Source organism: Poecilia reticulata, linkage group LG21 (assembly GCF_000633615.1).
Source record: "Poecilia reticulata strain Guanapo linkage group LG21, Guppy_female_1.0+MT, whole genome shotgun sequence".
Taxonomy (NCBI): domain Eukaryota; kingdom Metazoa; phylum Chordata; class Actinopteri; order Cyprinodontiformes; family Poeciliidae; genus Poecilia; species Poecilia reticulata.
In genome coordinates this window covers 3,076,523-3,102,361 of record NC_024351.1, presented here as the reverse complement: position 1 = coordinate 3,102,361, position 25,839 = coordinate 3,076,523, and the positions used below count along the sequence as shown (strand labels likewise).

Genomic DNA, 25,839 nt, shown 5'->3' with positions numbered 1-25,839 from the left:
TGTCATGTTTCAAAGGTTTTTAGACTTTTGGTTTCATTTGAGTTCCTGGTTTTGATCATTTATCTTCTTAGATCTGGTTTTAGCCTAGCCTCTATGCTAGTTCTTTTCTGCTTTTTCATTTAGATTGAGTTCTTTAGATTGGTGTCCTTTTGCTTACTCTAGATTTTCTCCCTTTAACTCTGTATTCTCTCTCTCACCTTTATTTCCTCTCCTGATTCCTCTCTGCCAGCTGCCTCTACTTACCTTTGATTAGCCCTTCCAGTATTCTTCAGTTATTCAGTCTGTCCTTCATTCTACCTTTTTCCTCACTGGCTCCTTCAATTACTGTTTCGCTGCCTGACGAGTCTGAACATTTTTCATTGAGGTTCCCAAGCTTTTGTCAAAACGTGACACTAACATGAGGTGCAAGTTGAAAAAAATGTCAATATTTGCACATTAAGGATACAAAAAGCAAACTATAGCTTGGTCTTTTAGATAGTATTTTTTAAATTACTTTTGTGACCAAGTCAATATAAATTATTTGAATGAATGGCCATTTATTCACCTTAAAATATACATTTTCGCTATTTTTTTTTTACTTTATCCCATCAAGTATTGTGTCCATAAAAGAGGGTTTTCCTTGTTTTAATGTGTTTTTTTAAAATGACATTTCTATCACTGTTAAACTCACAAAACTGACACAAAAGTGGAACTCATGATAAAAAACCTTATTTTCCTGTTCTGAATTATAAAAAAGGCAGTAAATAAGTCCAACAAGCATCACATTCTGCACTTTAATGATATTTTTTCAAGACATTTGAGTTGAATTAGACACAGACAGACAGAGGAATGGACAGGGATGATAAGGGTCATCATTCAGGTTTCAGGACCACATCTGACCAACAACATAGTTATTATTATTATTATTTAATGCAGTCACTTCCAAAAGCCAGCACAGACAAAATGTTGCTAATTATTAAAGTCTTCCTTTCACACGTAAAACAGACCAAACCTAAACTGGAAATACCCTGAATAGATGAAATATGTATAGATATCTCAGTGGGATCCTAATCCATCTCTTCGGTTTTTCTCTCCAAAATTCACCAGTTAGTTCAGTGAAACTGTATTTTCTCTTTGAAAATGATGATTCAAAACCTCTTTGATTCAAACATGCAGAAGAAAGGGACAGCTTGATCCAAAACGAACGGAAGGAGTGAAGTCTCACGGAGTCTCTGAGGTTCATCCGGTCTGTTAGCTTCCTGTTTTATGCCTTCTTTGGAGGCAGCAGAGGTGAAGGTGTGTGTTTGTGTCCCGGCGTCAATTAAAGGTCTTTAAAGCCGCAAACAGGCCAAAACAAGTGAAGAAATCAAATAAATAACAATAAAAAAAACTATTTGTAACAAAGCTTTACATTGCCACTGCGGGCGCGGCCGTCTGACAACCCACCAAGGAATTATTAGAAGAAGAGGAAGTGATGGACTTTTGGCTCTGGCACCTGAGAAAAGCACAACAAATTAACTGGGTATGATAAAAAAAATCAGCTTTTTTAATTTGAAATTTACAGACAGATTATAAAGATTAACCAGCAATACTGAGATTAAATGGTAAATGAGAGATAAAGCCAGGAGATTAAGATATCTGGAGGAGGGTGTGGCTAATCCTGGATAATCCCATTTAGCGATGTATTGACTCTAAACCGTTTAGGGCTCAGATGTCAGCCTGAATGCAGGTTTTCCTCTTAGGACATCAATGTATTTTAATATAAGTAATACCTACAAAACCATTGAAGCAAAAGGTAGAACAAAAACCTCATATTTGTAAAATACATTATATATAAATGTGAATTATTTTAAAGTAACAAAATAATGCACAGTAACAAAATGCTTTGAAGATTTCCCAAGAAATTATACAGATATTGTTTAACTTTATATACAAAAAAAATTTTTTTTATAATGGAAAAATTGGTATTTGGGACATTTTTGCTCAAGAAAGCATATATAGATCAAATAAAAGCAAAAATGTATCAGGTTAAAACTAAATAAAGTCCATTTAGCATTAAATTCAGCATGTCTGAGCTCTTATGTGAATTTATGCATGTGTTGTTTAGTTTTTAATTTACATTCTGTAAAAAAAAAAAAGCATACGCAAACTCTTGTTAGAAATTTAAAAATAATTAAGCTTACAAATCTTAAAATGGCCTTAAATAAAAAAGGCAGCAGTTTGAGGAAAGTCTTCTAAACTACTAAAGACATACCATCATTGGGGTTTTTGTGAAATAAATATAATTCTTCATATTTCTTTACTAACATGTATTTTTTAAAATGTGTCAAACTCTGCAGATGGTTTGTTTGACTCCAGTTAGTGGGAAACCTGCCTCACTTCTGTAAATGCATTTCACTTTTATGCAGATGACTGTCAGGTTTATGTTCCTTAACAACAACAAAAAGACTCACAGTCTGTGTAATGACATTAAAGCCTGAATGGCATTAATTAAAGGTCACCTATGCTGCCTTTATCTAGATGAGGTATATCTATTAGCTATAAAAAACAATATATTTATTACATTTTTTGCTCAAAATAATTCTCAGGTAACATTTTAATCTAGTTAGTTTTGGCTACTTTCAGTTCCTTTCGGAATGAGCTGTTTCAGGGTTGCTAGGTAATGGGGCTGGGTTCTACTGGGGTTGCTAGGTAACGGGGCTGGGTTCTACTGGAGTTGCTAGGTAACGGGGCAGAGCCTGCCGATTCTGACTTAATAGTCTTGATGTTTTTGAAACAGCTCGTATTCCAGACACTAAAAAACATTAACTTACTGTCAGAAAACAGCTGGGTGTTATTTTTTTAATCGCTTGGACTTCTTCTAGAAGCAGCAGAGAACCAAATGGAAGTACAAATATGTGCAAAATGTGAAATTTGTGTAATACTTTTAATATTTTTTAGACTCCTTGACCCAGCATTGTAAGGTAGTTGCTGCAAACGTGTTGTTTTTTTATTAAATACTTTTTTAACATAAATAAAGTTGGACAGGATGTGGTGGAAGCATTCTTAGCCGGTGRTAAAAGACGATATTCAGGCTCACCAAGAGCGAGATTTGCAGATTCCTTTGTCGTTGGTGGGAGATTTGTTCAGTGTAGGACTTTGGTTCTGCTCCCCGTCCGTCAGAGCTGAGGTGTTGGGAGGAGTTATGTCCAGCTCCAGCAGCATGACATTCTCAGCCTACATGCAAATGTGCACCAGAGCCAGATTACAATGCTGCATCACACATTTCACTGCAGGTTTTAAATAAATAAATAAGGCTGCATGTTATGCATGCAATAAGCACAAAATATCGGTCTAGATTTTCCACACAAACATAATTCTCCCTCTTTCCTATTGCATACATTTTCTTTTTTTTTCCATTCTTTGTTCTAAAACCTAAAATTGGCAATATAGTTTTTTTAACTGTAAAATAAAATTTTATGTGACAGGAACGTATTTTCTGTTTCGGCTCCCAAACTTTGGAATACATCACCTATAAATATTAGACAAAAATCTTCACTTCCTGTTTATAAATCTGTTTTAAAAACACATAATTTGTCAATATTTTTCATATCAGTATCAGTATCGGGTCAGCACTACTTAAAACTAACATAACATTAATGCACATTAGTGACCAGAACTAAACACCATTCTTATTATCCCTGCATTCACTTTTAGTTTTCCGCAGATTATTACTAGTTGACCTTTTTTTATTGATTGGTTAAGTGATTAATTAATAGGAACATTTCATTTTAGGATCATTTTAGGTGTAAAAAGCAAACTTTATAGGTAACTCTACCCTGTATCTGGAGTGAGTTCCCATGGACAGCGCTACCCGAGCGTATTGGCTGATTGGCCGTTTGTATCCGACTGCAGACGCCGGTCTTTTCTTCATCTGTGAGGATTTACTGTACAAACGCAAAGTAACAATTAATGAGACAAAAAAAACAGGTCATTTAGGATTAAAACCGTGTTATATTTCTGATTCAGAAGTGGTGGAAGATGAGAGGAACCAACCTTTCATCTGGAACAAGAGGCTTGAACTTCCACTCATCCTCCTCTGGGTCAAACATCAACCTGTTCATGATTTTATTCTTCTCCTCTGGAGGAATGAAGTTCTCTATGATCAGATACCTGAGTGTCCACAACACACAGCAAAGCACAGGTCCAATTAAATGAGGCTGTCGCAGCAAAATATATTAGCAAATGGGTTTTGGGGGGGGGGAAACGTTTTCTTTTTCCAGTGAATTGGAATTTCTCATCATGTTTATAAACCCTTTAAAGCTCAAGCTCAAAGGTATTATGGCATATCAGGGCCGTTATTGATAGAAGAGAAAAAGGAGGGGTGAATTTCCGCCCAAAAACAATTTCCCAGAAAAAAGTTGGAAATTTCTGGTTTGAAAAGTTTAAAATTTGCAAGAAAAATCTCAGACAGTTTGAGGTTAAAATCAGAATTTTTTTTAGAATTTGAAAAGCCGATAATTTGCAAGCCAAAACTCAGAAATTTTTAGATTCATATCAGAAATCTTTGAGAAAAAGCTTGGGAATTTTAGAATTTCAAAAGTCGAAAATTTTCCACTTTTTAAAGAATTTTCGACTTTGGAAATTTCCCATTTTTTAAAATCAAAAACTTCTGACATTAATCTAAAATTGTAAAAGTTTTTATAATCAAGTTTGTCAAATTTTCTAGAAATAAACGAGGAAATTTCTGAGATTTATTTGCAAGTTGTTTACTTTTAAATCTCAGAAATTTCCTTGTTTTTCAAGAAAGTTTCTGTGTTTAATCTCAAAATTTCCTAAGGTTTTTGGTGTAAATTTTCTCCTCTTTTCCATCCCCTACAGCCCGTGGTAGCTTGGTGTGGGCTCTGCTCTCAGGAACCCGGCTGGACTCACTTGAACTTGAGCTCTCTGGTGAGCTCGTTCTGCGTTTGCTCCAGCTCCTGCCGGCTCCTCACATGCTCGTCGTTCACGTCCTTGATCTCCGCCTTGGTGCACTGGAGCTTGGCGTACAGCTGGGAGGAAACACGAACAGAGATCAACACAGAGCAGAGAAGTCGATTTCCAGCTTGCTGCCGCCTGGTTGCCGGTAGCAACGGCACTGGAAGCGCCGCCATGTAGCGAACGGGCCAGCCAATGGGAGCCCTCGTTCCTCTGCTTTCCTCCTCCACTGCAGAGCCGACATGCTGTTCACTATTTGACTCCAGGTTGAGAAACAAGGAGGCCTGAATTTTAAAGCTGCTGACGTTTAGCAAAGTGATGCTTTGGAGAAAAACCCATTAATTTTTTTCTGCACACTAAAATATTAATAAATTGTTTTGTAGTTTTGTTTTCTGTCTGCTTTGGTGGTATCCTACGCACCATTTTACAGGAAAATTTTGTTAGAATTCTCAATGAGGGTGCGTTCACACTGCAGCCTGAAGTGACCCAATTCCGATTTTTTTTGACATAATGCGACCTATAGCCGACCTTTTCATGGCAGTGTGAACAGCACAGATCAGATTCTTTTTCGAATTCGACCCATATCCAATACGTATCCGATTCAAATGCGACCTAACGTTCAGGTTGCATTCATCCGAACGCGCAAGCGGGAAGAAAAACAACAAGTATGGCGGACTATAATGAGGATTAAGTTGTTAATATGCTGCTCCAGCCAGACAACAACTTCAAATATGCAAGCTAAGCTCTACCGTTAGCCTCCATGTTTACTTCTGCAAACACTGAGCACTACTTCTTTTTATGGCGGTTGGCTGAACACTTAGAACACTGACGCTATGGACCTTACCACAGCGGCCGCGTTTCATTGGCTAATGCCCATTTTACGTCACAGCGCAGCTACCACGTGCGTGACCGTCTCACAAACACAAGCTACAGTAGTAAACACATGATAATGTACATTGTGGACTAGCAGACCGACAGAAAGTTTTTGCGTCAGGACTCGAAAAAGAGTGGTTCTCCACTGTCAGTGGGGTATCTGTACAGGCGATGTCAGGTATCATGATCGTATTTGTAGAACTAAAATTCACAGATTTCCAAAATCTGAAACAGAATGTCTTGCTTGGATCAAAGCTTGTGCACGACAGCATTTGCAGCTCAACCGTCATAGGATCAATAAGAACAAAGGAGTGTCTGCTGGTGTAAGTATTATTGCTTTGCTTTCTTTGTGTTTAGTGAATGAAAAAAAGAAAGTCAATAATAAACACATCCATTATGAAAACCTTTTAGCCAAGTACAGCATAATGGCAGTACCGATACAACTTCTACACCTTGAAGCCTGCCTGTTACAGTCTTACGTTAGCTGAACAGATCAATATGCAATATGTACCGTATCTGACATACATTAAAGATTTTATTTTACCTGAAAAGGATTTTTWCTAAACTATAATCGTGTTAGCCACGCTAGCACCGAGTACCGTGTATCAGGCCTAGGCACATTCGAACATTTGCCAACAGAAATCACTGGTTTCAAAAGTAACCCTCTAAACCATGAATGCCCGACTTCCCCAGCCTTGCAAGAACAATAAGCATCAGTGATCTTGTCCACAGCTATATTTATGCTGAGGGTGTGAGAATCTGCTGTTTTCCTCATGGACCCGTAGCATTTCGCTGTGAGCGCACAATGTTGGAGGCGTCGCGTGGCTAAAACACCTTGATGTCGTCCAAAAAAGATGACATGAACTTGTTGGTTCCCCTGTCCATTGTCGTGGCTGATATTTTGTGAAAATCCGGCAGAAATGCTACACTAATCGATTCAGAAATACTCTGCAGAGTCAGTCGAAATGAAAAATGCCATGTTTACATAGAAACTAAGCACCGCGAGGCTTTGCTTGTGAGACATGCAGCCACGCGGGATTTTAGAGGGGCGTTTCTGGGCGGAGCTTGGTAAGGTCCATTGCGCCCTCTAGTGCGCATGCGGGACACTTTCAGGTCCCGCATGCGTTCTGCAGTGTGTATGTGTTCACACTGCAGAACGCATACAGGTCGCATTTACTGACAGTGTGATCGGCCCCGGCAAAAAAAATCTGAATTGCCAAAAAATATGAATTGGGTCACTTCAGGCTGCATTTGATGTTCGTATCTGTCGCTTAGCAACCGGGTCCTCACTGCAAAAATACAAAATCTTACCACGTATTTTTAGTTTTCAAACATCTAAACATACCTTAAGACAAAACTAACTTTTCAGAAAGAAATAGGATCTTGTTTCAAGTAAATTAGTCATAATATTAGTTTAAAAAAAAAAATACTTTCATCTGGCAGATTATTTTACTTACAAGGTGACATTTTTCCCATGTCATTTGTGGTTTTAATTGTGTTTTTTATTTCCTTTTTGTTTATTGTTTTTTATTGTTGCATTTGGTCTTTGAGAAAGTGAACTTGTATTATTAAATGGTCAGGAAACAACAATGTTATTGTTTATAACAATTGTCCAGCAAAATGTGTTATAGTGACAGTCCTAAACAGCACAATCTTTATTAGAGTTTGCTGGAGCAACTTTAATTTTTATTCTAAGACTGTCTGTTTTCTAACAACTGGAAATGTGTTCTAAAACGCCAAATAAGGGACAGGGCAATTGACTAGCAAAAGGTGGGAGAGGGGCAGTTCTGCATTACTTTATGCCCCAAACTGGATCCTTATTTTCATTTTTATCAACACTCACAGTTTAGGCTGTGTCCAGGAAAAAGTCAGAACTGGAGAGATTATGATTGTTAATATTTAATCTAATTAATGTCAGAACAGAAGGAAATATTCAAAAGTAACATAATTTGTATCAGGCACAAAATGTACACTTTGAAACGCTTTAATATGTCACCTTCTTGAGTTTCTTGGTCTTGGCCTCGACTTCTTGTTGAAGGGATGTGAAAGTCTCCCTCAGCTCCACCGCCTCCTCATCCTGGATCAACATCTGCTGCTGCATCTCCCTCTCCCTTCGAGTCTGGAAGCAGAAAAACAACCAAAGTATTTTACCACATTATGCAGTAAATACATGACTTTAATGTGCAACATGCAGCTGTGAAAACAACATTTATCTAAAAGGAAAATGACCTGCTCAGCGATCTCCTGCCTTTTCATCTCCAGCATCTTCTGCTGCTCGTTGGTGTGATCGATGATGTTCTTCCCTCCAACCAGCAGCTTGCTCTCCATTGCCTGAAAAATTCACAATTATATACAACAACTGGATTAATATTGACAATTTATAGACAAGCAAATAAAATCCAGCTGTGGATGAGGAGGAGAAACTAAACATTTTATGTTTTCAGTTCCCCGATTTATAAATAAATGTATTCAGTTAGTTGGGTGAAGAGCAAAGCTGCAAGTTTTAATGTTATTAGGATAAATAATATAGTATAAAAAATGTCAAATGTATCTGGCAGAGTGTATCAGATCTCAAGGAAGAAAAGCGCAAATCACAGTTTAAATTTGCAGCTAGTAATTAGTTTAGAAATCAAGTTTTCTATCAATTATTCTGACAATTAATCGATTAATCAGATAAATTGTCACATTCTGCAGGTTTTTCATTTAACCACATAAGTGTATTTTATACAATATTAGAAATCCATGATAAAATGTGAAAATCAAATAATTTAATTATTTTTGTACAACAAAATACACATTTTATTGCCTAAAATGCAATAATATAGTATTCTTTTAGTGAACATCTTCAAAAGATTTTTATCTTTAATGCAAATGTATATATTTTTATTGTACAGTTTTAGTTTAATTACTGCTCTAAGTTTGTTGTTCTTTCAGAAAATGGCCTATTTTAGAGTCTTCATACTCTACTTAGCAATTATTCAATTACTAAATTAGTTGAAGATTATTTAAATAGTTGATAAATCACGATTAATCATTTCAGCCCTACTTGAGATTCAACTTCCAGCGAATAATTAAGATGGGCTAATGGACACTTTTTAAGATTTTTATATGCAAAAAATGATCTATAATATAAAAAAAGCACAAACAAATACATGGAAGTTGCCACAAAACGCAGAAGATATGAATAACTTTTCAAAGTGACTTCATCCTGAAACGTGAGCATGCCTGAAGCGATGTAAAGTTTTAGCAGAGCTCAGCTTGTTGTGATGTTGTCGTCATGACGATGCTGAGCTGCCAGCCTGCAGCTCCATCAGCACAATGTTTCCGCTGATGGCAGCTTCAAACGCTCACAACGTCAAACATCTACATGACCTCAGTTTGACGCCCAAGGAGCCCCAAAGGCATTTTTCAGCTGATTTTAAATTTCACAGGCGTTTAAATTGCTGCTGGAGGCAGATGTTAGTTAAGATTTAATAATTAAAATAAAGATAGAGTCTTTCTGGGCTTTTTAACACAACCCAGGAAATATCTAACTGGATTTAATCATTTTAGTATTTATTCCATTGCTTGGTTCAGTTTTACTTTTTATAATTTTGCTTTATTGTATTGTAAACCTACTATGTTTACAATACTAAACATACAGGCAAATAATTTGCTGTAACTTCTTGGTAAATATTTAGCTTTTGCCTTTTTGTTTTTTTCCGATTTGAATTTGAAAACACATAATCAACCAAAGTTGGATGAAATGTTTGTATTTCAACTGTTCAAATTTGCTTAATCAGTCTTATCTTGTGTAACTTTTTATATTTAAACTCCAATAATGGTTCTCAGGTTAATTAGATGCATTAAAACTGTGATCTTTCATCTCATTATCATATATTTTATTCTCAATCAGTTGATCTACACTAGCGCTGAAACGATTAATCAGATTAATCGTTTGTTGAAATAATCGTCAACTAATTTAGTAATCTATTAATTGCAAACTGGAGTATAGACTCACAAAAAGGTGATTTCTTGAAAGAACAACATGCTCAGAGCAGTAATTAAGGCAAAACTGTGCAAAACCTATATGCATTTTGCATTTCAATACTAAAATGCTCCTGTGTCAGCAAATATGATCTACCAAAAGCTCCTCAGGTGGTATAGTTTTACCGTCCGTCACCTGGTTGAAATTCTGTAAATAAAATTTACTTTTACAAGCCAATTATTAATTGGTTAATCCAAAATTCATCAATTAATAATTGGCAATAGCTGTATTGGTGTTAAGTCAAGCCAAAATTGATGAGCTTTTCACATTAGAAGTATTTATTTGGCTGCAGAAGCACCTTTGCTAAAATTTTACGTAATAAAATGTTTATTTTCTTATTTTAAAAAGAATTTGAATTATTTTGTATTTGCATATTTAATGTATTTCTAATATTGTATGAAATAAATTCAGATTGTGTCAATTCTTTATTCAAGTAATCAATTAATCATCGACAAATCATTGATAGATTAAGTGATAACTAAAATAATTCTTAGTTGCGGGTCTAAGATTCAATATTTGCGTCTTTTAATGTATTTGTATTATTGCATAAAAAAGTGCGGAATCTACCAATTTTTTTTATCTGATTAATCGATTAATCATCAGAATAATTGTTCATAGATTAATCGATAACAAAAATAATTCTTAGTTGCCACCTTAAGTTTAAAACCTCTGCTTTCTCATCATGATGATTTCAAATGTGTACATTTTACCAAATTGCATAATGTTACATGTTGTTGAAGGTGAAAATCTGACAGACAATTTAGAAATAAAACAACATAAAGAAGGAAAGATCCAAACATGCAAACAGAGGCCACTGACATTTTGTTTTGGCCTCCTTCCAGGACTTAAACACAGAAAGACAGCGAGTCCCTGACAACTGTGTGCTGCCGAAACTGAATTTACATGCACACACTGCTCTTTTAAAGAAAAACACATTTAAGCTGCTGCGGAGTACAGTGGCGTCCTTCATGGAGGACGCAGCTCAGAAAGCCTCTTTGTTTCAAGCTGCCTTTGTGTTCAGTGTGTGACTCTTTGTGTTGCTACATATTCTTTCAGCGTCATTATAGAGGACTGATTCATGGCAGGGATTTTCCCCGTTTGTGCTTCCCATGTTCCTTTTACGTCCCGAACATCCGGGCCACATTCCTCAAATACAGACGACTGAAACAGGTTAACTCAGCGCTTCAGACGATGAATACTTTCAGGTTTTAGCTTCATTCATTCGGATGAAAGGATTCAGTGTGGGATCCTCACCGGGGTCATGCAACAGTGTCATGATGCAAATGACATTTTTGCATTGCACGCAGCTTTGTTTGCAGCAACATCCAATTAAAATATAACAATGAGGGTGCAAACACTGAAAGCAAGAAGCAAAGAGTTCAGCGCTTCTACTGCAGAGAGGAGGAGCTTCACTTTCAGCAGATGAAAAGATTTTATGAAAATAACAATGTCTACTCTGAAATAAGTTTTTCCTGAGGAAAATATAAGATGTTACACCTGTAAGTACAAATCAGTGTAGGGCTAAAACGATTAATCATATTAATCATTTAGTCATTAACAGGAGCATACAGACTCAGAAAAAGCCATTTGTTCACAGAATAACAAACTTAGAACAATAATTAAGCCAAAAATGTATAAATATAGATTGTCTGTAATTATGTTAAACCCAGAAACACTTTTAGCTTCACCTGGTTCAAATTCTGGGGAAAAACAATCTCCTATTAAGCACAATTTATATCCAATTAAATCAGTTCATCCAAAACTAATCAACAGATAAGATGCAGATCCATCCTTTGCTACAAATAATCAAACGTTCTCTAAAGGAATGCTACATTGTTGCATTTTAGGCAATAAAATGTCTATTTGGGGACCTGAATTATTTATTTATTTGCATATTTGAATGTATTTCTAATATTTTACAAAGGGTTTAAGTTGTTAAATTAAAAAGAAATAGCAAATTTATTCAGCCGATTAATCATCAAATAATCAATAGAATAATGGAATACTAAAATAATCTTGTCAATTTGTTAAATTATTTTTAATAGCAGTGTGCTAAACCTTTTAATAGGTTATTCCAGTCCATTATTAGACAAATGTTCTTTGCAGATTCAGCTCTGCTTGCCTGATTTGTTGTGGTTTGCTTATTTTTACTGATCGACACGAATTAAAGGATAGTTTAAGAAGCCAAAACATCCCCAAAAGCAAAATACAACACCAGGAATATTTCTCTTTCCTACTTTGAGTATTCTCTGGTTTTATTTATTACATTAATTTGTTAATAAATGCAATTAGTTGCTACAGATTCCTTGTTTTTAGGAGACCGTGAGAGGAAAAAAGGCTTTTAACTTTAACGCAAAAGCAAGCACAGACAGCCGACTTGTTTGTGGACATATAATCTGCACTAAAGTGCACACTCAGATTCTTTTAGCTGTAACCGATCAATTTCCTGACGGAGGGAAGTAAAGGGAAGGGAAGTGATGCATACGGAGCTGGCGCATCAAGACACCCAGTCCCAGCCAGGTTGGATCCCGCCTGGAGCGATCTGGCTATAAATATCATGTGACGACAACAGGTCTCTGACACCGACGGTGGAGAGCGAAGGAACAAAGAAGGAGCGCTTTCAGAACCAGAACCAAACACGGAGAAGCAGCTTTCAGCTTCTATGCACCACAAATCTGGAACAAACTTCCAGAAAACTGTTAAACAGCCGAAACACTGAGTTCCTCTAAATCAAGACTAAAAACCCAGCAGTTTAGAGCTGCTTTTGTACCACAGTAAATGAAATAATAATGACGACACCCTGAAAATGTTTCAATGGATGATTTTTGTTGTTTTTATGATTTAAAACTCTTTGAATTGCTTTGTTGCTGAAATGTGCTGTACAAAAAAAGAATCGGATCAATTGATTTTACTGATATGAATGGAGAAAGAGCAGAAATAAGGTGGATATTTCTGAGAATCTGTTTCATGTTTGTCCTGATCGATGCTGAGCCACTTAAGCTTAAAGCCTCAAAGCCGGGCGACTAATCAATTTTATGGATTGAAGTTTTTGATTGAATTGAAATATAATTTTCACCAATTCACGCAGGTTTCCATATTTCAAAGTTCCATATTTCAAGCCGCCATCTTGTTTGTTTTGTTTCAATTTAGACTTTAAACTCAAGTCAAAACAATAAAATATGTTTCTTTTTTTTCTAGCGTAATAAAGTCACAACATTACAAGAATAAAGTCAAAATAATACGAGAATAATGTTTTAATGTTGAATAAAGTCGTAATATTAGGAAAAGGAAGCGTAATTTGATCAAAATGCCAACATGAAAAAGCTTTTTTTCTTGTTTTTATTATTACAGTATTAATAAAATAATCACTAAAAATGGTATTTAGATGCAAGACTGCAGAACCAAACGCCTCTGATTGTGTGCCTTGTAAAACAAACATGCTTTCAATATTTTACATCTGCATGTTTCTTGTCCTACTTGCATGAAGTGAACACATGGGTTAACTGATTTCATCTACACACACACAGAGTGGATTCATCAATATTTCAGCGTTCGCAGGCCTGTATGCTGAGGAATGGAGAGCAGAGATGAGCTCCGTTATCAGCCTCCCCCACACTGTAACCTTCAGACTCAGGCCGCCATGTCTCCGTCCTTCTCCTCGCTCTAATTTCACAGGAAGGCAGCCGGATAAACAGGAAACGCCGCCACTCTATCCAGCTGTGCATGTGACTGTATGTTTGCTCTGTATGTTAACTGGAAGAAAATGGTTGAAGCTCGAGTTTATACAAACAAAAAATGTAAAGGAGAGTTCAGAACTGTGTATCTTTATGTTTTGTTTCCAAGCAGCCAGACTTTCCTGGACTTTTCAAAGGGATTTCAACATTTTTCTTTGGGGTTTGGCTGCTGTTTTGTTCCTTCTCAATATTTATTTCTTCATGTCAAGTGTAAATCATTGCATTTCTTATTTAACAGAAACATTATAGCTGCAAGATTCAGGTTTTTTTTTCTACATTAGCAAAATATTTCAAAAGTTTTGCTCACATTTGTGATGATAGTGTTATAAATTTAGGCTGATTTAGGCTCCTTCTCTAATTAATGCTCACCTCTTCAGGTGTTTCCGTTAAAATTGACCTATTATGCTTCCTTAAACAAGCTAGGTTCGGTCTATGTGCTGCAGGAAACATGTTTATTACATTTTTTGCACAAACTCATTCTTAGATAGTGAGATTTCAGTCTGGTCAATTCTTGATGAGCTGGTTTTCTGGCCACTTCCCCCTCAACTTAACATACACACTCTTATTTAGACAACTGTACATCTTCGAAAAGCAGAAGTGGAGCCTCCTGCACAACTAACAAGAATTCAGCATGTGGTTTCTGGATGGTAAGTCAACAACAAAACACTTGTCTTTTCCAGCAGCCATTGTACAGCAGTAAAACTAGCTGCTCAAACGTGCTAGGTGCTTGGGTTGCTAGGTAATGGGCAGAGCTCCACTGGGGTTGCTAGGTAACGCCACAGTACCCACTGACTGACTTAGCCATTGAGGGTTTATAAAATGGCTCATTTTCCAGACACCAAAAAACATTAACTTCTTGCTAAAAAAATGTCTGGGTGTTTTTTAAGCTCTTGGGATTTTTTTAGAAGCAATGGAAGCATAAAAATGTGCAAAATGTTAATTTCAGAAAATCATCTCATAACCTTATCCTGCTTGAGACATTTCTAGAAATTCATACACAACCTGCCTATTGTGTTCATTCCTCTGAAGCCTTCACAGAACTGCTGCATTTATATAGGAATTAAATTACACACAGCTATAATCTATTAACTCACTACCCACTGGGATGTTTTATTTACTTTCACAATTATGCATCTCCTCATGTTGGTCTTTCACATAAAATCACAGCTTGTGTCATGTCCTTTGCACATGGTAAATCCTGTGACGTCATTGTCATTGTTGTTGGTTCTGCAGGGTGCAGGAACTTTATGTCGGGTCAACACTGATTTCCTTCAACAGCAAAACACAAACTGGAGAACGAGTTAATGAGAAAAATGCATGAAACTGGAAACTATGGAAAGTATCAGCACAAATATTTTAATATTTTGCTTCAGTTTGAAGCAAAACCTCACAATGCATGAGTTAAAAAGAAAAAATTAAAAAGCTCTGTTTCCCAACACCGCCTTCATCTGGGCAGTTTGCCAAAGAGTTTTTATTTTTAGATTTATTTTATTACATTCACTCTTATCAAAAGACAAAAGTAATTCTCTGGATTTTTAAAAACAAGGTGGACATTTGTTGGCAATAAGATACTTTTGGCACATCAACTTTATAAAATTTGAAAGGCTAATTTGACAAAAACAAGTGTAGAAAGCCAACTTGTGTAAAAACAAAAACAAAACTAGGGCTGCAACTAACAATTATTTTAGCAATCAATTATTCTTTTGATTAATCGATTAATCGTATAGAACATTGGCACATTTTCCATTTAACCACTTAAATCTTTTTGATGCTATATGAGAATACATAAAAATGCAAATAAAAAAAGGAATTTGAACCAAGTGAAGCTAAAACTACCACTTACAAAGTTCTGAGTAGAATATATTTACAGACATAGAAGGTTTTTTATTTTAAATGCAAAATGTTAAATTTTTCTGTAACGTTTTGGCTTAATTAAGTTTGCTGACAGTTTTCTTAATGAAATTCTACTTTTTAAGTCTGTATACTCCAGTTAACGATTAATCAATTACTAAATTAGTTGGTTATTTCAATAATTGATTCACCACGATTAATCTGATTAATCGTTTCATCTCTAAATAAATGTTTTAATATTAATGAATTACTCCAAAAACATCTTTCTTTTTGCCATTTATCCTGACATTTTGAGAGTATAGAAGCTCCAGAAAACTACATTAGCAGGAGGTTTGAAGTTCAGTGAGACCATACGACCAATGGACTGATTTTCTACATCATCATTAATTTAAAAGCAGAAGGAAGAAACAGTCGCTAATGAGAGGGACTGGGGAGAAAGCAAAGAGACGCTTGCAGTTTTGACCCAGAAAGTGGATCTAAGAATAGTCTGCTGAAGAGTCATTCACAGGAGCCTCCTGATAGGCCTGAGGCTGCGAACAGCAGCTGCACTGACATACAACTGTTTCACTGCAGTGAGTATTAAATGCTGATTTAACAGTTAAGTTCAGAGGAAAGAAGTTTTATTAGGATTATTAGGAGGATTGTTAATGAGGCTAAATATGCAAAATCATACATGTAAACTATTAAAAAATAAACATAATTCAGTTCAGAAACTAGTGATCAGGCTCGAAATCTGGGTTTAGTAAATGGACTCAGATCTGAACCTTCAGACACACATAAAGACAATTACAAAATCAGCCTTCTATCTCTAGAAGAATATTTTAAATTTCTTCTCTTTTTCTTTCTCTTGAAAACAGCTGCTCAGGATTTATTGAAAGTTTAAGATAATGTTTGACTGTTTTCAAGGAAACTCGTCTTCCAAAAGTATTCTAATCATTTTTAACATTTCGTTTTTATTTGGACTGATTGTCAAAGACAATCACAAAGTATTGTGCGAAAGGAAAATAGTGCAAAAGAAATCTGTGTGGGGTTTTATGCATTTGCAATTTGATCCATCAGAGACATAAAGACAATTACAAAGTCAGTCTTCTATCACTTGAAGAACATTTCCAGGATTAAAGGACTAGTGTCTCAGCAAGAGCTAGAGAAACTCATTAAATGTGTTTATCTTTAGTCGCATCGATCACTGCAACAGTATCTTCACATTAAAAAAAATCAATCAGATCGATCAGAGAACAGACTTTTAAATACTGTTGTTAGTTTATAAATCACTGAACTGTTTTGCACCACAATATATTAAAGATCTGCGGTTGTATCAACCTTCCAGAACCTCTCTGGTTCTGCTGGTTCTGCTCTGCAGCCCCAGAACCAAACGAGGAGAAGCAGCATTCAGCTTCTATGCACCACAAATCTGGAACAAACTTCCAGAAAACTTCAAAACAGCCGAAACACTGGGTGCCTTTAAATCTCGTCTTTGATTAGTAGTAAGTGGATGATAGTATTTGGCTGTGGAATAATGTGTTTAGCTTGTTTCACAAATGAAGATTTTATGATGTAAAGCACGTTGAGCTGTTGCTGAAATGTGCTGTACAAGTAAACTTGACTTGACTTGCTTGAATAATTCATGAAACAAATCCGTGCAGTTTTGGCTCAGCAGCTTCTGAAAGCTCAAAGTTTTCTCATTTAAGAATTTGCTGCACAAAGTGAAATATGACAGCATGAAAAGTTAATGTGGACAGAACAAGAACAAGCCAAAAAATATGACGAAGCACCGTGTCTGTGTCTGAATCACCAGACCAGAGTTGGGAAGTAATAGTTACTTTTACTCAATTACATTTACATGAGTAACTTTTGGCCAAAAACAAACAAAAAAAAACTTTTAGGAGTATTTTCATCACGCGGCACCTTTTTCTTTTTCTTGAGTAATTTTATGAATTTCTTACCTACTGGAAAACAAACATGATTAAAGTAAAAATTCACCAGACAGATTTGCAGTTTTTGTTAAAGTTTTAATTGAAAGAAACTGATTTGGAATAATGTTCTTTTGTCTGATTTTGTTATTTTTATGACTAATATTAAAAATTGTCATTTTTGTCTTTAAAATACCAACATTTCCACTTAATTTTATAATTTCATCCACCTAATGCTGTAATTTTTAAATATTAAATGATTGATTTGATCAGTTACTCAGTATTTGAATAGATGTTTTATAAAATATTTTACTCTTCCGTGAGTAATTTATTTTTACATTAGTAAAAACATGTTAAAGTAGTGCTACTCTTACTTGAGTACAATTTTTGGCTGTTCAAACTCTGAAAGAGTGATACTAATAAAAGAGGAAAATGAAATCAAATGATCAGGTCTAAACTGCTTGAATGATGATCTCACAGAGTAAAAGGGAGGTTATATACTTTGCCTGACGACACCTCCAGCCCAACAACGTAATGTACTGTAACAGACAGATGGACACACCAGCTGAGCCAACAGAGCTTCACAGTTTCTGACCTACATGTTTGTTGTGAGCCTAACGTGTTTCTGAAAGACACATTACCATCTGATCTCATCTCTAATTGGTTAAGCCAACCTGTGACTCATTGGTCAAAAGGATGGGAAAAAAATAACTTTTTGTTTAAAATAACAGCCCATTTGAATATGTTTACTAAATAAAGACCTACCTGATAAAGACCTACATCTTTAAAAATAGAAACAACAATAATTCGTAAATGTGGCATCTCCACTATCTGTTACCTGAGGTGTAATGTGGAATAATTTCAACAGCAAATTATGAAATTATCCATTTACGGCTCTAATACAGGGTGTAAAAGGTGGATTTAAAAGCATGGGCCCAGCAAAGGTACACCAACATTTATTTTTCCTGACACGAGGAATAAGCTTCATCACTGATCGTCTTGAAATACGTTGTTTGTCACATTAAATGATTGTTCTTGTTTCCTTCTGAACTGACCAAACCAAAAAAAGACTGATGAATCAAAGGCAGGAAATACTTCTTCCCCTTAATCGCTTCGGATTGTCATCGCTCAGCAGCTGGCCGGTGAATCATGCACACTGGGCCTCTGAACATTTCAAACAAATTAGCACTAAAACCTATTAACCCAACGTCCTCTGAGGAATAACGTGACAGGAAGAAATTTGAGTAGAAATTAATGATAGTAGCAAAAGATAACTTATAAACAGGGATTGCTAAAAAAAAAAAAATATATATATATATATATATAATAACAAAGGGCATAACGATATAAAGGAAATATTATTTTATTACTTCTGTTTTCTNCATGCACATCATCTTTTGAGAAGAAACCAATGTTGTTCTCGTGATGCTAGCACACTCTCCTCTAGTTCCCTCAATGCTAAACGCATCAAAAAAATATATATATATATATATATATATATAATAACAAAGGGCATAACGATATAAAGGAAATATTATTTTATTACTTCTGTTTTCTACAAATACAAACAAGGATCCGATTTAGTAACCATGCACATCATCTTTTGAGAAGAAACCAATGTTGTTCTCGTGATGCTAGCACACTCTCCTCTAGTTCCCTCAATGCTAAACGCATCAAAATCATCTCTGGGTTATGAAAATCTCTCTGGTATTAAAGTAAAAGTGAAAACAACTGATAATTAGTCACATTTAGAGGATCTCTAGTGGAAAAAGCGCCTTTAGTTATCAGCTAATGAGCTATTTCCATATCATAAAGGGCTAAATGTTTTTCACAATATGCTAACGCTGCTCCGTCATGCAGCCCCTCAGCTGAATAAGCACTATTAAGGTGAAATTTAACGACATTGTCGAGTGTTTATATTTCAAATCAGAACCGCATAAAGTGCATTTTTAATCCCACACCGGACTCTGGACCGTTTTTTCCCCTTTTAGTATACGGTTCCGCCATCTTAGTGTATCAACGGCTGCACTTGAGGATGACCAGGGGCGCCCTCTGCTGCATGGAGGCCAAATTACAACATGAAAGGGAGGTTTAAATTGACGTAATAGATAACTAATTTTTGATCTAATAAACCATTAATTTGCATTTAACTGTAAGTTGATTAATTGTTTGCATCGCTAGTAACATTATTTGAAAAATCCACAAGGAAGAAAGAAAAAAATGCCCCCTTCCTTTCATCCTCTCATCACCTCCAGTTAGCTGATCCAGCAGTGTCTCATGTTGGACGGTTGAGCCTGCAGCTACAGGATTATAGAGCTCAGTGACTCAGTCATTCTGCACCAGTGACTTATTGACCGGATATGTCCCATGAATCAGAGCGAGTGATTAATGCAGTTCTGGCTCAGTCTTTGATTGCCATGTGTGATTGTGACCTGTGTCTGAATTTAGCAGAGACAGAGCTGACTTCTTAAGATACAAACAACTTCACAGGTCCAGATTGGAAAATATAGGGTGCATTCACACCAGCCCTGTTTAGTCTGCTTTAAACAAACTCCAGTTTGTTTGTTTAGAAAGTCTGGTTTGTTTGGTGAGGTCGAACTCTGATGAGGACCATAAAAGCAAAAACCTTGCCTAAAAACCTATGTTTTGGTTTGGTTGAAGTGAACTCTGGTCCAATGTATATGCCAAGAGTTCACATACACAGGAATGCAGGAAGCGGACTATGGCACAGGGCATTCTGGGTAAATACAACCAAAACAAATGTGAGAGTCTAACACCAGTGGGATAAGTGGTTGGTGGTCTTTTACCAAAAACAAAGAGAAATCCTACAACCACTAAAATCTGACGCTACTCCATTTTTGTTTACGTTTTGTGTAAAAGAAGGAAGTTTTTCTGAGGTTTTTGTGTCATTTTCTTGATGCAGCACCCCCACTGGTTCTTAAAATGATCTGATTCGTTTGATACAGAGAAAAATGAAAGTGAACCGCACCARCTGAAAATGTAACATAAGATGGAATTTTGGCTTCCAATCGAACCAAGTCCTACGGGTAAAAACACCAAAATACCCTGAAAATCTAACTTAGAGTGCCGATATTTTAGTTAATGGTAAATGCCTGAGTTTGTAAAGAGCTAAAATGTAATCCTAGAATAAGACGGGCTTGTATGAAGATGACCAGTCAGTGATTGGACAGAGAGAACAATAAAGACCAATTTTTGAGACTCACCTTGTATCTGGCAGTCAACTGTTCGGTGGCTTCCTGCCTCTTCCTCAGATCACCCATCATCTTCTCGTTCTCCCCCAGGAGCTTCTGCTTCTCCTCTGCCAACAGGAATTGATCCTCTCTAATGGCTTCATTCTCCTTCTCCAACCTTTGTTCCTCCAGCTTCACAAACTCTTCTGCCTCTTTTTCAACCTCCTCTTCCTCAATCTCCTCCTCCTCCTCTTCATCCCCATCTCTTTCCCAAGCCTCACCATCCACCTGCTCCTTCTTCTGTTTGCTCCTAAACCTCCTGTGGTTGAGCTGCGCCCTGAGACGAGCAATCTCCTTCTGGAACTCACGGAGCAGAGCATCTTTGGGGTCCTCGTTGACTCTGGGCTGGTTCTGGATGTTCTTTGCACGGTTGGCATAACGAAGGGTAGTAAGAGTCTCATCGTAATGCTGGGGGGCTGGGCCAAGAGTTGCAACCATGACCGTCTTGGCATTGCCACCCAAAGAGTCCTGCAACAGCCGGGTCAGCTTGGAGTCCCGATACGGCACATGGCTGCTACGTCCATCGGCTAAAGCTGAGATAACATTCCCCAGAGCTGACAGAGATAGGTTGATCTTAGCGGCTTCCTTAAGGCGGTCACCCTGGACTCCTGTCTTAGCTTGCCGCTCACTACCAGCCAGGTCCACCAAATTAAGGCGTCCCACTCTAATATGTTTCCTCCCATCTGGTCCAGGCTGACTGCATTCCACAGTGATCAGAAACAAGGCGTGGGACCTTGATGAATGTTCGTTCATGTCTGTTGCTCCAACTGCCCGGGCCTGATTGCCCACATTCATTACTTCCTCGATTTCCTTGATACTTTTGCACACGCAAGATGTGAGATCTTGAACATAAACTCCTGTTTCCGGACTCTCTCTGAGCTCAAGTCCTCTGGTGTTGCCGTGGTTGGGATCAAGGAGGTCACGGATCTCCTCTAGGTAGATCTCAAGGTAGGACGCCCGGACCAGGTACTGCTTGTCGGACTGTGAGCGGGAAATGTGCGTGAAGATGTGGTCAAAAGCGTTAGGGATCACACCTTGCTTCTCTGGGTCCAGCCACAATCCTTGCATGGTGTAGGTCTTTCCGGTTCCGGTCTGCCCGTAGGCAAAGATGGTGCCATTGAAGCCTGCAAGAACCGAATCTATCAGTGGGCGGACGCTTTCGTCGTACAGGTCTCGCTGTTTGGAGCTTGAGTCATACACCGCATCAAATGTGAATGTTTTTTGGGGCTCGCTTGGTGGCGCCCTGGGGTTTCTGAGGATCACCTGTCCAAGCCGTAGATCCATCTGCACAATCCCCCCAGCAGGACCATTGGACTCCTCTTTACGGCTCAACGGACGGCATCGAACTACCACCTTCACTGACTCGCTGCTCTTATTTTTGGACATGATTGGCTTCTTTGAATTAGGTCAATATATTCCTAATTAGACAACAACAGCAATTGACTGTGAATTATATTCCATAAAAAAATCATTAATAAGGCATTCAATATGGCTTCGTGGTCATGTCACGATGGAGAAAAGAAATTGTGGCTAAAAATAGAGACAGAAAAATTACCATTGTAAATGATGAGACCCCCCTCTTTCTGATTTCCTTTGCTTATTGTCCAATTTTAGCCCTCAAACACAAACTGTCGGTCAGTGTCTTTCACGCTTCGGATTGACGCTCCATTTCAGTCCCGCAACACGTCCAGATAGGAAAAAACAAATCCAACAACGCCAGGAATGACACAAGTCAGTTCACACATCTTCCTCCGGCCGTCATGACTACAGAGATCCGGGAGCAGCGCTACATGCCGACGTCTGCATCTTCCAGTCCCCCCGCTGAAAGATGCTCTGGAGCGGATCTGCAGCTCTCAGTCTGCGCGGAGACGGAGCTTCATTACCGTATGAGAGAAAAAATAAATAAATAAATAAATCACTCACACACATCCATTCAACCACCACACCCTACATCACTGCAGAGTGCAACAGAGGATCATGGGAAATGGAGTTTAGCCCCCAATCACAAGTGGATTGTTGTCCAAGCCTGCCACCAATATGCAAAAGGCACTGCAGTGATTTTTTAATTTTGATTATTTGTATTAAATTTATATTAAATAGAATTTTATATTTAAAAAATAAATGAAATAATAAAAACACAACTATCTTATTATTTCACTCTAAATGATACAACTATGCACAATAAAATAATTTCAACTTTAAAGTGCAAAGTTTATTCATTATCAAACAATATAAACTATTTAGAGAAATAGATAATATAAAAATAAAATATGACAAATATTCACTCAAACTATTTCAAAAAGAAAGAAAGAAACAAAGGGAAGTAAGAAGAAAGGAAATAAAGATGAATCAAAATCAGTGTTACGGCTAATAATCTAAGCGCCTAATCACTTTAGAACTCAAACATGTATTTCATGGATTTTATTTAAGTATTTTGGTGGGGCTGTTAGCAAAACAGCTGTGTTACATACTTATCTTTTAAAAGCTTAAAACTCCTAGAATGTAAGAAATATTTGATACAATTCAGATTGAGGTAATTTTAACAGACTGTCTTGTTTAAAGTGTACGCAAAATATCAATAACTAATATTTTTTAGCAGTTTTTGGGAAGCAATTTTTTTTGTCCCARAGAATGTATTAGGATTTTAAGAGGGGTTCCCAAGGATTAATATGAATGCTGTGTCTTAAACCAACTGGTATCCTACAAGAGTAAAATCATTGAATCAATAAAATAAATAAAATAAAACCCAACCAATCAGAAATCTGTTTTTATTGAAAAAGGAGAACCTCATGTAGTTTAACATGTAAATGGTTATGGATAAACAGTCTGGCTTACAACTGAAAAGCTGAATTTCAGCTTAAAGTTTCACAAAAAATAACGTTACTTGTGAGCACACAGTATATCCTTATAAATGAGAAGGAATCCTTTCAAATTCTACCTAATTTTGCCAATTTTTTGTTCAGAAGCTTGTCATAATTTTCCACTTGAATTGGCTAATGTGACAAACTGACGTCTGCACACCTGAAAAACTATTCATCAAAGATTTTTTATTCCACACGACAACAACTACTGATTTTTCGAACAGAAACTGATGAGTCATACGTGGAAATTTTATTTTATTTTTTTAGTTGTATTTTTTGTTATTCGTAATGAGGTTGACTTCCGAGATAATACAATGTTCTTTCCCCCAATTAACATAAAATCAGAACCGAAAATAAAAAGTGAAAATCTTTTCCCAGCTTTGCCAAATCTGGCACAACAGCGCCCTCTTGTGAAATAAATCCAGAATGGTGACTTTATTTGACCTACAAATGGTCTGTCGCCTTTTAGAGGGCACAAACTCGAAAAGTAGTTTTCAAGATGACCCTGAATAGTTTTGAGCAATTCTCCGCCATTTATAATCTATGTGTTATAAACGAGCGATTCTGTAAAGAGCTGCACTGACGTGGTTTCTCTAATCAGAGTGGAAAGCTTCAGCCACAAGGGGAAATCATCACAGCTCACAATTTTTTTGGCATTAGGTAACTGATATTTTGAAATGACTCTGTTCCTTTTCATCACAAATGTGTGCTTCATTTACAAACCAGTGTGTAGGAGGAAGCCTTTTTTTTTGGCAAACAATGGAGAATTACCTGTCCTTTCAGAGTAGCTCAGGTGTTCCCCTTTTAACTTATTTCCTCAAGAGGCTAAATGTTTATGTTATAATTTTCTGATAAATAGTTACTTTTTGTCTCAAATGATAATACTTTTGTTTAATCAAAATTAAAAAGCTCAGATTTTGTAACTGAAAAAGCATAATGATTAGCTTATAATCAACAAAAATCCCCCAAGTAATCAGATGTTTATTGGCAGAATTCAAGAGTATAGCACATTGTGTTAATCCAATAAGCTCCAATAGGGAAAAAAATGTTGAAAGGCTTTTCTTTAAACCAAGTAGAGTTTAGGGAAAGAGCCCATTTATATGCATAGCACACACTACTGCTTGGTTACACCCCCTTTGACCCTCCTACTCTTCCAGCGTCCTCACTTTCTGAGTTGTCAAATAAAAACCAAATGCAATCCAACTCACTTTCAAACACTAGATGTTTGCTTGCAAAGTAGGTGCATGTAAAGACAGACTTCTCTGCTTGTCTTTGCCAAAGCTTGAAGAAATGTGAGAGGTAGTCTCTGACTAGCTGTGGGAGTGCGAGATGAACCCTGGGGGCCCCTTGCAGCAAAAAAATTCAGGAATGTATCTCAGTCTGAAAAGAAAAAAAAACTTGTGTGCAAACGCATGATTTATTACTGTAACAAAAGGTTGCACAGCTGTGGAGGAACAGTGATGTGATGTGCAGAAATGTAGGTAACAAACTATCTTTGATTTGCCAAATTGCAAAAAGGAAAATTGATTTAATCCAGTTAGAACTTAATGTATTAGTGGGGATTTATAAAATGCTGCTTTATTTGGCAATTAGTTTCTGCATATTTGGTCCGTATGTCAAATTTATAAATTTAAAGCTCAAAAATCATACAGTCACAAAGCACAAAAAGAAATACAGTTCATTCAACAAAAGTTCCAAAATACATGTTGACCAAGCCATGTTTTGAATAACCTGTACAAGAGGAAATAATTAGCTATCTTGCCTGGTAAACATATACCATATAAACATATACCAAAGTTTTAAATGCATCTTTAATGAAAGGAAAACAAACAAGCACTAGATTTTACCCGCAATCAAACCCCAAGGAAGATTTAAATGTTAACCCAAAAATTATGACAACTGGGAAGGCTTAGAAGAGATCTGACTGTCATTATACTACAAATGATAGGAAATGTTAAAAAAGTTCCACTGAAGTTAGCTAATAAAAATGTTAGCAAAATTCTTGTGGACCGAGGATTGAGCCATGTGGAACTCCACAACTTATAGTTTTACCCTAACATACCATTATGTCAATTGAGTTGGAGGAAATCCAGTGTAATATTCCTTAAAGGAGAATAAACACAAATGTGAAACAGGTTTTATGTTCAAATTAAAATATTCTGGATTTGGTTGTTGAGCAAGTTGGAAGTGAGAGACTATTTTATTACAATTTGAGTGCAGCGAACACTCACAGTTTTTGTGTTAACATTTATGACAAGTTCATTTTTAACAACATAGAAGTGGTAAAAAAAAAAGTCACAAATAGACTACGTAAAATAAACATTTTGGAAAGTGAATGCTACCGGACCGAGGGCGTGTCCTGCGGTGGGTTAGAGGAACGATGTTTCCCCCTAATTA

General features: G+C 36.6%; 1 protein-coding gene across 2 annotated transcripts; it reads right to left on the bottom strand.

Moving 5' to 3' along the window:
• Nucleotides 1–755: 755 nt before the first annotated feature.
• kif3ca (kinesin family member 3Ca) lies at nucleotides 756–22,490 on the bottom strand. Of its 2 annotated transcripts, XM_017302260.1 has the most exons (9): nucleotides 20,555–22,490; nucleotides 8,038–8,139; nucleotides 7,805–7,927; nucleotides 4,891–5,009; nucleotides 4,015–4,131; nucleotides 3,797–3,905; nucleotides 3,059–3,195; nucleotides 1,426–1,474; nucleotides 756–1,308 (listed from the first exon to the last, which is right to left on the bottom strand). In XM_017302260.1, exons 1-9 carry the CDS (start codon nucleotides 21,965–21,967, stop codon nucleotides 1,297–1,299), a joined length of 2,181 nt encoding a protein of 726 aa, XP_017157749.1. In that variant the 5' UTR covers nucleotides 21,968–22,490; the 3' UTR covers nucleotides 756–1,296. The 2 variants fall into 2 exon arrangements, with proteins under 2 accessions (XP_017157749.1, XP_017157748.1); XM_017302259.1 differs by having other exon boundaries at nucleotides 756–1,474; nucleotides 20,555–22,489.
• Between the last annotated feature and the right edge of the window lie 3,349 nt (nucleotides 22,491–25,839).

Bases quoted from the DNA above. Each gene is read 5' to 3' on its own strand.
- kif3ca (XM_017302259.1), bottom strand. From the start codon at position 21,967: ATGTCCAAAAATAAGAGCAGCGAGTCAGTGAAGGTGGTAGTTCGATGC. The intron at 5,010-7,804 runs GTGACATATTAA...GTTTCCTCCCAG, and splicing joins AGACCAAGAAACTCAAGAAG to CTGTACGCCAAGCTCCAGTG. The intron at 1,475-3,058 runs GTGAGCCTGAAT...TGCTTTTCTCAG, and splicing joins ATCTGCAAATCTCGCTCTTG to GTGCCAGAGCCAAAAGTCCA.